Source organism: Panicum virgatum, chromosome 8N (genome assembly GCF_016808335.1).
Source record: "Panicum virgatum strain AP13 chromosome 8N, P.virgatum_v5, whole genome shotgun sequence".
NCBI lineage: Eukaryota > Viridiplantae > Streptophyta > Magnoliopsida > Poales > Poaceae > Panicum > Panicum virgatum.
The window spans coordinates 48622848-48632829 of record NC_053152.1 but is presented as its reverse complement, the minus strand read 5'-3'; the positions used below and the strand labels follow the sequence as shown (position 1 = coordinate 48632829).

Below are 9982 nucleotides of genomic sequence, written 5' to 3'. Positions count from 1 at the left end.
GATCGACCAGGCATGGCCGACGAGACGAAGCAAGAAGCCGCGACCGCTGCGGCGGCGGCGGTGGCGGCCGAGGTGACCGTGACGGAGGCCGAGGAGAAGCCCGCGCCGGCAGCCGAGGAGACGGCTGTGGCGGTGGTCGAGGAGAAGGCCGTGGAGGCGGAGGAGAAGGCCGTGGAGGCGGACTCGGAGGAGGAGAAGAAGACGGAGGAGGCCCTGGAGGCGGCCGCGGGCGACGAGGCGGCGGTGATCGACGGCGCCGGGTCGTTCAAGGAGGAGAGCAACCTCGTGTCCGAGCTGCTCGACTCGGAGCGCACCGCGCTCGCGCAGCTCAAGGAGCTCGTGGCCGCCGCGCTCGCCAACGGGGAGTTCGACCTGCCCCCGCCGCCGCCGGCCAAGGAGGAGGCGGCCAAGGAAGAGGCGGCGCCGGCCAAGGACGAGGAGCCCAAGGCTGAGACGGTGGCCGCCGAAGAGCCCGCCAAGGGGGAGGCCAAGATTGCGGCCGCCGAAGAGCCCAAGGCGGAGGCGCCCGCAGAAGCTGCGGCCGAGGAGGTCAAGGCTGAGGCTCCCGCGCCAGAGGAGCCCAAGGCCGAGGAGCCTGCCAAGGAGGAAGAGGAACCCAAGGCCGAGGCGGCGTCCGAGGAGGCCAAGCCACCGGAGCCGGAGGAGAAGACCGTCGTGGTGGCTGAGGAGGAAGGCACCAAGACGGTGGAAGCCATCAAGGAGACCATCGACCCCGCCGCGTCCGAGCCAGCCGCCGCCACCGCTGAGGCGGAGGCCGCACCGGCGCCGGCGGCCGAGCCGAAGGAGGTGCTCATCTGGGGCGTGCCGCTGGTGGGCGACGAGGAGCGCACGGACACGGTGCTGCTCAAGTTCCTCCGCGCGCGCGAGTTCAAGGTGAAGGAGGCCATGGCCATGCTCAAGTCGGCGGTGCTGTGGCGCAAGCGCTTCGGCATCGACGAGCTCCTGGCAGCCGACCTCGGCCAGCCGGAGCTGGGGAACGTGGTGTCCTACCGCGGAGCCGACCGCGAGGGCCACCCCGTCTGCTACAACGTCTACGGCGAGTTCCAGAACAAGGAGCTTTACGAGAAGGCCTTCGGCGACGAGGAGAAGCGGGAGCGCTTCCTCAAGTGGCGCATCCAGCTCCTCGAGCGCGGCATCCGGGAGCAGCTCGACTTCTCGCCCAGCGGCATCTGCTCCATGGTGCAGGTCACCGACCTCAAGAACTCGCCGCCCATGCTCGGCAAGCACCACGCCATCACCCGCCAGGCCCTCGCCCTGCTCCAGGACAACTACCCCGAGTTCGTCGCCAAGATGGTATAGTATAACCTCTCTCCTTTTGCATTCATCGAATCTAGAATTTCCTAGTCTAAAATTCGGGATCATATCCTAGAATCCTAGTCCAAAATCAGCGAATTTTCCGCATCTATGGTTCTTATTATGCTTGCTTTAAAATAGGATACTCAATTCTTCATGCTGCCATGCTTCCTTCTGTCCAGTAAAGTTCAGAAATCTAGTACTGGAACCCCATAGCTGGGGTCATTTTCGCCCACCCTGTTTCCCTCTTTTACACACTGCTGCTTGCCAGTCATGTGTCTGATACACATGCTTCTTGCCTTGCCGAAAATAATGGCATTCGGATACTTCTGTCGTGAGACTACTGTGATTTCAGTTATGTCAGCTGGTGAATGGTTTTCTGAATCGGGAAATTGATTTGCAGGTGTTCATCAATGTGCCGTGGTGGTACCTTGCAGCTAACAAAATGATGAGCCCATTCCTGACTCAGCGCACCAAGAGCAAGATCGTCTTCTGCTGCCCTGGCAAGTCCGCGGAGACACTCTTCAGGTTTGGAGTCTTGCACACAAGGATTCATATCAATCAATGTTTGTTGAGCTTAGACATTCAGAATGCGCATCCTTACATATCGCTCGCCGCATCTAATTTGATGCAGATACATTGCTCCGGAGCAAGTGCCCGTCCAATTCGGTGGCTTCTACAAAGAGGATGACACCGAGTTCTCCACCTCTGATGCTGTCACCGAGTTCACCGTCAAGCCATCATCAAAAGAAACCATTGAGATTCCAGCCACCAAGGTTTGAGATCGCCTCCCCTGTTTCTGAATCCTGAATTTCCTGCAAATCGCACAATGCGATGAAACTAAATGCTATCGCGCACTGTCTCTGTAGAACTCCACGGTCATGTGGGAACTCCGCGTGCTGGGATGGAAGGTGAGCTACGGCGCCGAGTTCACCCCAGACGCAGAGGGTGGCTACACTGTGATCGTGCTCAAGACGAGGAAGGTTCCCGCCCATGAGGAGCCGATCATGAAGGGGAGCTTCAAGGTGAACGAGCCCGGCAAGGTGTTGCTGACCGTGAACAACCTGGCATTGAACAAGAAGAAGAAGCTGCTGTACCGGTTCAAAGTGAAGAGCACCGCCGAATCCACATGAGGCGGAGTGTGGTTGGTGTGGTCGGTGTTAAGGGTATAATAGTTAAGGGTAGTTTAGTCTTTTTCTATTCTAGAGTTTGGGGTTTCCTCTTGTATATGTAGCCCTTTGGGTCTCTCTCAATATAGACATATAGTTCAATTCTCTTCTTCATTCTCCCATTTGTAATATGGTATCACAGCTCTAGGTTCCTCCGATCCGGCGCCACCCTTGTCGTTGCCGCTGCGCTGCCTATAGTTTTCCATTAGGCCCGAGGCCCGTGGGCCGGCGCGAGGCATGAGTTTTTGGCCCAGTACAAGGCCCGGGCTGGCACGAAATTAGATGGGATCGGGCCGGCTCCTCGGCACGTGGGCCGGCCGGTCCGGCACGATTAAGATCTCAACCCAACCAGGCATGCGGGCTGGCCCGAGAGCATGAAAGCCAAGCCCATTAAAACACAGCCCAACACAGTCTTACCAGCCCATTTTCTATTGAACCCTAATCTACATCCCTCTCCCATCCCGCCCCACACCAGCCGCCGCTCCCTACCTCCCCCGCGGCGGCGGCGCTTGGCCGCCCGGCGCCCGCACCACCTTCCCTTCCCCGCGACGGCGGCGTGCCACCTGCACCTCTTTCCTTTCCCTGCAGCGACCGGCCTGCTCTACTCTCGTCCAGCGTCCGCACATCTTCTCTCTTTCCCGCGGCATGGATGGGGGCGGCGGCAAGACGGCGGCCGCCCGTGCTGCGGGCCGTGGCGAGGCGGCTGCCGTGTGCGCTGGGGACGGCGGCGGGGCGGCGACCGCACGGGCTGTGGATGGTGGCGAGGCGGCAGCCGCGCGGGCTGGGGACGGCGTCGAGGCGAGGTGGCAGCCGCGCGGGCTAGGGACGGTGGCGAGGCAAGGCCGCGCGCGCGGCCAGGGGATGGCGGCGACGCCGGCGAGGCATGGCCGACGGCGGAATCGACAGGACGGCGGCGGCATGCCGGCACAGCGTGCTAATCGGGCCGGCCCGGCACGGTAAATGGGCCTTCGTGCCGTGCCCGGGCCTAGACCTTCGGCACGTGGGCCGGGCCAGCACGGCACGAATAATTAAATGGGCCAATCGTGCCGGGCCTAAGTCAGGCCCGGGCCGGGCCGGCCCATTGGCCAACTATAGCACTGCCCCTGGGAGTATCGTCTGCTCCTGGGGCGGCATATCCTCCAGCCACAAACCCATTTTTTCTTAGTTATTAAGTTGCAGCAGCAGCAGCGCTTACCCATTTTTGTCCCATCGGATGCCATTCATAGCCTGTCTTCGTTGATCCACTCGCGGCACTGGGAGACCTACAGGGTGGCCCTAGGTATGCCGTGGTATACCCTAAGCGGCCCACCCGGCCCAGCATACATTAAATGACATGGAATCAATCCATGAGTCTAGAGGTGCGGAATCAATCTTTGTCTCTTGTTGTACCTATTATGAGTTTATTGTGTTGCAATTAGTTTTTGATCCGAAATGAAACCGGTCTCTTGTTATATCTCTTATTGTTTCTATCATTCCCGACCCGGAATGAATCCATGTCCAACCGAACAAGGCCGAAAGGGGAATGGATCCGACATCATCCAGGTGGGAAGGGTGGCTGCTGCTTTGGGGAAAAGATTGGTAACTTGGCCATCGCCGGCGGCCACCCGTGAAGCCGAAGCCGGACGTGGTCGCGGGGCCAAGATAGATGGAAGGACGGGCCGAACGGGGGTTGTATTCGAATTTTGATTCACACTTTGTGATAGCTTCTCCACAGATGATTCAGACATTGAAATGTTAGATGAAATGGACAAGCATAGCACCAATTCTGTTAGCGTGCAAAGGAAGACGGTCCAGAAACCCTGAAATGCAGCGCAGGAGAGCAGAAACTTCTACAACTCACCATGCGGTTTTGAGCATTGCAGTGCCGGATACTGACACTCCTGGAGGCCTTCGCTGATTACTGATTAGGCCTATTGAGAACCTTGCATTTTTAGTGTGCTGACCGCCTATTCAAAAAAAATAAAAAACTGTGTGTGCTGAACTGCTGACCGAATTATAATTCTGGGAAAAAAAGAGTCATGGACATAAACTCCATGATGGCCTTCACCTTTTTTAGTTTCTTATGTATCGCATGGGACCTATACGAGTTTGATGTTTGCTGTCTCGGTAATATAAGATTTGCTCCTCAGCGTCCGAACTGCCATAATGTCTGATGTCTCTGTAATATATAATGTTGCTGTACCAACTCGTAAGGTGCTTTATATTTTGGTTTCATATACCTGCGTCGCATATAAACACACAATCCTTGTGCCTTTTGTCCTAAGTGCCTTCAATTTCATTGTCTTCCAAGCTCCTTTTTCTTCAGCGTTAAATGTGTAATGGATATGATATCCATTTGGAGACTGATTGTTTCTTTTAGTATGTACTGATTATTTAAGCCTTCATAATATATTTGGCAAATATGTGTAAGACTTGGAAGGTTGCACCTTAAATGTGACACCACACCTTAACGTGATTTATGAAATATCTCTCCCATTGAACAGAGATTTTGAGGATTTCAGGGGATCTTCAAATTTGGTTCATATGCATGAAACAAACCAAGACGAAAATATATTATCAGACCAAACATTGTCATGCTCTTTCAATACACTAGCAGCTTGGCCCGTGCTATGACCTACTCCCTCCGTTTCAAATTATTAGTCGTTTTGGCTTTTATAAATACATTGATTTTACTATGCATCTAGACATGATATATATTTCCATGCATGACAAAAATTATGCATTTAGAAAAGCCAAAATGACTAATAATTTAGGATGGAGGGAGTATTAGTGTACGCGCATCATTTCATTTCAGTCCTGAGGTAAGCTGGTCGCTGAGGCGTAGGCAGTGTAACATCCTGGCAGCTGAGCATCAGAACAACCTCCTGCATGGTAGGCCGGTTTGCAGGGTTCTCTTCGACACACAGCAATGCTATGTGGATGCATCTAAGTATGTCTGTCCTCTCAGTCTCAGATTCATCGCCTAGGGGTGCACCGACAAGCTTGATCAATCTTCCTGCTCTCCATAAATGCCAGGCCTGAGGGAAGGGAACAAAAATATTTTTTAATAAAATACATCTAAGATTGTTAACTAAAAGGTCCATACTGGATGTCTACTATGTCAAAAGATGGAGATAGCTTGAAAGTTGTACTCACCCTCCTATTCAGAAATCCATGATCATCTCCAGATTCTCCACTTGCAAGTGAAAAGCATCTGTGTCCACTTATTATCTCAAGAAGCAATGCTCCGAAGCCATATATATCTGATTTGATTGAGAAAAGACGTCTTTCCCGACATTCTGGAGCAGTGAAACCACTAAAAGATGGAAATAAAATGTAAGCACTCAAGCAGTTATAAAGAGAAAAGAGCTTGCTGTTGTGACACAATCATTATATCAATCTGATATGATCTTACATTGACCCCACCATGCGGTCGGCAAACTCTTCCTCTGCACCTGGACTATATGTTCTTGCCAAGCCAAAATCAGAAATCTTGGGATGCATGTTCGAGTCCAAGAGAATGTTGCTTGGCTTTAAATCTCCATGTATAACATGTAGTCCACAGTGCTTATGAAGGTAAAGCAATCCCTCAGATACCCCTTTAATTATCTGAGAGCATGCAGGCCAGTCCAGATACAAGCTTCTTGATGTAGGACCTACAGAATATTAACACTAATTAGCTCACCAAATAAGTACATAAATCTTGTCTAAAAAAATTAGGTGAAGTAGTGGGTACGTGCCAAAGATAAAGGTATCGAGGCTTCCATTCAACATATACTCGTAGACCAAAATCCTATCACTTCCCTGCATACAGTCTCCAAGAAGCTTAACAATATTGGTATGCTGAAGCTTCGTAAGAAAGTAAATCTCGTTTTGAAACTCCAAATCTTGGACATCCAGTTGATTATGTGAAGAAGGTAAATCAAAACATTTCTTGACAGCAACCACGTGCCCGTCATGCAGTTGACCCTGAATGCAAAAAAAAAAAAAATCGAATGACAACCAATATTTTTGCACAAACTAATTTGGGCACCTAACAAAGAATTCGACTGTATGAGTAACATGACAATGGAGTTTTTATTCGTCTAACCATCTTCTTGTTAATTAGCACATCATAAAATGGAATAGAAGATTACATCAGGCACATGAAAAGCAGACGTAAAAACATATCAAAGTCTAGGAAGCCAAACTTTGCAAGCAAGCATATCCATGAATTAAAGATGGCATTTTTTTTACTTTTCGAAGCAGGTATGGCTAGATTTATGTATACTACTCTTGTAAATCATGCAGATGAAAGAGATCATTCTTTTTAAAGAGATACTATTGATATTTATACATGTCCAGATTATATATTCCAGATAACCCTTTGATTCACATATCATTTTTTTTTTTGGGGGGGGGGGTATGGAATACCTTGTACACACAACCAAAGCTACCTTGTCCAATTTTATTCTCATCGGAGAAGTTGTTTGTAGCATCAACCAACTGGGCTAAACTGAATTTGAGTGCCTCTGTTATGAAAGGAAAAGAACGTCGAGATCAATCTATTTGGCACTCCTAAAACCTACTATTTTCCTCAAGAATACTCCTGTAGTTGGTTTGCTGACAACCATATTACTATTTAGCAGGACATACCAGCACAATTCATTTGGATAGAGCGCTTTTTAACTTCACGATATACTTCAGTCCTGTCATTGCAATACAGAAAAATAAATCTTTTTTTCTCGCAAAAGTAAAGAAAAGTTAATCTTTTGATATTACCAGAAAGGTTGGAAGTTCTATATTGTTTGCATGGACCTTTCACCAAATTATCTCTTTGAAATAGAAAACTGATTAACAAAATTCGAAATTGAATTCAAGCAATCATGTTCCAAGCCAGTCTTTCATCAATTTTATAGAAATGTGCAGAAAACTAAATATATGTTATATGTAAGAGAGTTAAATGTGTTGCACTTATCTAACCTTGTATCACAGGATGAGCAACCTGCAAACAGTCTTGGCACCTCTCTTACAGCCTGAAATAACAAACTATGTGTCTGGGTACTAATAAACTGGAAAGAAGATGTTTCTAAAAATAAGTTGATTTTGACAGGTCAAGTTCTTCTAGACTACTGCAGGATGCTTCATTCAAGGTCTACAAATATGAGAAAGAATTAATTACCATGTAAATTAATGTGATTTTGTACAATATTTATACAAACTTGTATTCTCCTACATGCACATTGTTCCTCATATTCTCTCTTTTCTTATATATCGGAGTTGTTCATTGGTTTCCTAGAAGTATGTATGCATGAAAGGAGACAAAGAGGAATAATAGACTGTCAGGTTTGAAGGACAGGACCAATCAGATACATAACTATTTTTCAATCATATTTTTGGAGAACACCTAAAGAAGCTTTTATTGTCTCCATGCTTGCGCATGGCCAGATTACAGTGCTTCTTTTTTCATTAACCCATGCCAATTAAAGATGCTGCATCCTGGTTGTCGACATAAGACCTTCATGGAACAAATTAATCATTCTATTTCAGTTACTAATCATGCTCGATTCAATTATCAAAATTTACTTTACAGACTACCAATTACCATACCTGCAAATGTGGAGGCCGTATGATTTCTAGAATTTGGTCCAGGCGATCTGCGGTGTCGATATGGCTGATCAGTGGGAAAACTTGGAGACATGAGTTCAATCTATTCTGCAGAACTCGGAACTGATCTGCCTGCCTCCCGCTCATGAAAAGATGGTATACATAGTTGTTGTTTTGGCAGGACGTGACAAGCATGTATGCGTCACGTAGGATCTGCTCGAGCTCGTTCAGTCCATTCCTGATCTCTGGTTGTTGCATCATCTCTGAAGCCTGCAACTTCCTCAGCAGATCACCAATTATTTGCACATGCTGAGCAAGCTGCTGGCAGGTCTTCTTGTTATGACGAGCAGTCCGAGCTGCCTGCACAATCATGACGACAAGCTTGACTGCATCAACCCCTGCAAGCTTCGCGATGTCCATTTTCTCTCTTCTTGGCTGCTTCCTTCCAGGACTAGTGACCACACCAGACTGCTTTGCTACAGTCATACAGATGTATCACCCTAGTAGAACAAGAGCAATCTTTGCGAAACAAGCTAGCTCTGGCATGTAAGGTGGATGAAAAAAGCTCATAGGCAGCAAGGTAGGTTGTTATGTAACACCCATCATCTAATGGCAGAATACTCCTGTCAAGGACAGCAGCTTGACTGCTTGACACACCAGCTAGTCATGGACAAGGGAATGGTCATACACGCGTAGGCGTGTAGCAGCTGTTTACAAGGGGTCCTACAACAATGACATAGGCAAGACTTCCAAGTCTATGATGGAAAACTTTTTGGAACTAGTATAAACCATGGACAGTGGTGGGAGTGGGAGTGATACTGCACTCGAAAGTGATGGTGTTTTTTTTCCTTCCTGACTCATCAGAAGTGATGGTCCAGCTACATGATTTTCTTAAATGCAAGGCGGCAATGCAATTGAGACTTGAGAGACCGTGTCTTTAAGCCTGTTAAATGTTGGATGGAGATTTTACCGATTCCGCATGTACAGGGAGTCCTTTTATTTAGCCCGTGATCCTTGCTGTGTGACATTTCCATTCTGAACCAAGGCTTGGTGACATTTCCACGAACACCTGTAGGATGGGTAATTTGGTTTGAACCTGGAACCACCCCTGAAGGCTGAAAGTGTACATACACCTGTCATAGACAGAAGGAAGGACCCACAAAAAAAAAGGAAAACAGAAGGAAGGAATTGCTAACTAAAAGTATACTCTTGGCAGTAGCTGCAGATAACAAAGACTTTTTGTAGCTACTTAGAAACCAAACGATGATAATTGATAAACAAGGGATCATAATCATCAGAATAGGTACAGGATTGGGATACTGCATCATATTAGAAAGTGATTCATACCTGCCAGGCTGCAGCCAGAGAGATCCCGCATGAATATTAGATGAAGCTCTCCCCCTTGTTGGTTTCCGACGAGGACCGCGAGAGGAGTCAACGCCTGGCTGCTGGCTGATCCGGCTGGGCGAGGCATTGCGACAAATACGCCTCGCTCAGACCAGTACACGCCGGTGGCCGGCGAGCTCCACCACGCTCGGTTTCTCACAGCCCAGTACCACCAACCCGCTCGTTATGGGCCCAAACGATGCCCACCAGCTGGACTACCGGCCCACGATGCTGCCAGCCCAACAAACCTTCCAGTCCGTTCCCCCGTAATTTCGCTCAGGCTGTTTAATCGGGCGGCTTGTAGCTTAGGGGGAGAAGGAGAAGGTGAATTAGGTAACTTAAAATTTTAATTTAAAGCTCCAACAAATTTGCATATGATTTTAAACTAAATAAGTTATTTAGATGTGCAACTACAGTTCATCTAGTGAAATACTCTCATCTCAAAGGAGTTTTGAAATCTATAGCGAATACTAATTTGATCTACACTAAGAATGTAAAGTCACACAGTTGCAATTTGTATTTCATACTTGCAATTTGTGTGCTTTACT

The 9982-nt window shown here is 48.4% G+C and overlaps 2 protein-coding genes across 4 annotated transcripts; one reads left to right on the top strand and one right to left on the bottom strand.

The window, feature by feature from the left end:
• Positions 1-12: 12 nt before the first annotated feature.
• On the top strand, positions 13-2605 carry LOC120685665 (patellin-3-like). The gene is made up of 4 exons (XM_039967713.1): positions 13-1314; positions 1718-1842; positions 1949-2090; positions 2184-2605. The coding sequence occupies exons 1-4, from the start codon at positions 13-15 to the stop codon at positions 2445-2447; spliced, it is 1833 nt and encodes a 610-aa protein (XP_039823647.1). The 3' UTR covers positions 2448-2605.
• Positions 2606-4935: 2330 nt separating this feature from the next.
• On the bottom strand, positions 4936-9543 carry LOC120685808 (cysteine-rich receptor-like protein kinase 10). Of its 3 annotated transcripts, none has more exons than XM_039967906.1 (9): positions 9396-9543; positions 8052-9163; positions 7425-7477; positions 7098-7291; positions 6876-6973; positions 6203-6431; positions 5878-6118; positions 5619-5778; positions 4936-5500 (listed from the first exon to the last, which is right to left on the bottom strand). In XM_039967906.1, the coding sequence occupies exons 2-9, from the start codon at positions 8532-8534 to the stop codon at positions 5264-5266; spliced, it is 1695 nt and encodes a 564-aa protein (XP_039823840.1). In that variant the 5' UTR covers positions 8535-9163; positions 9396-9543; the 3' UTR covers positions 4936-5263. The 3 variants fall into 3 exon arrangements, with proteins under 3 accessions (XP_039823840.1, XP_039823842.1, XP_039823841.1); XM_039967908.1 differs by having other exon boundaries at positions 7098-7150; XM_039967907.1 differs by having other exon boundaries at positions 8052-9117; positions 9396-9539.
• Between the last annotated feature and the right edge of the window lie 439 nt (positions 9544-9982).

Bases quoted from the DNA above. Each gene is read 5' to 3' on its own strand.
- LOC120685665 (XM_039967713.1), top strand. From the start codon at position 13: ATGGCCGACGAGACGAAGCAAGAAGCCGCGACCGCTGCGGCGGCGGCG. The intron at 1,315-1,717 runs GTATAGTATAAC...ATTGATTTGCAG, and splicing joins CCGAGTTCGTCGCCAAGATG to GTGTTCATCAATGTGCCGTG. The intron at 1,843-1,948 runs GTTTGGAGTCTT...AATTTGATGCAG, and splicing joins TCCGCGGAGACACTCTTCAG to ATACATTGCTCCGGAGCAAG.
- LOC120685808 (XM_039967906.1), bottom strand. From the start codon at position 8,534: ATGACTGTAGCAAAGCAGTCTGGTGTGGTCACTAGTCCTGGAAGGAAG. The intron at 7,478-8,051 runs GTATGGTAATTG...TTGTTATTTCAG, and splicing joins TACGGCCTCCACATTTGCAG to GCTGTAAGAGAGGTGCCAAG. The intron at 6,432-6,875 runs GTATTCCATACC...TTTTGCATTCAG, and splicing joins GCTTTGGTTGTGTGTACAAG to GGTCAACTGCATGACGGGCA.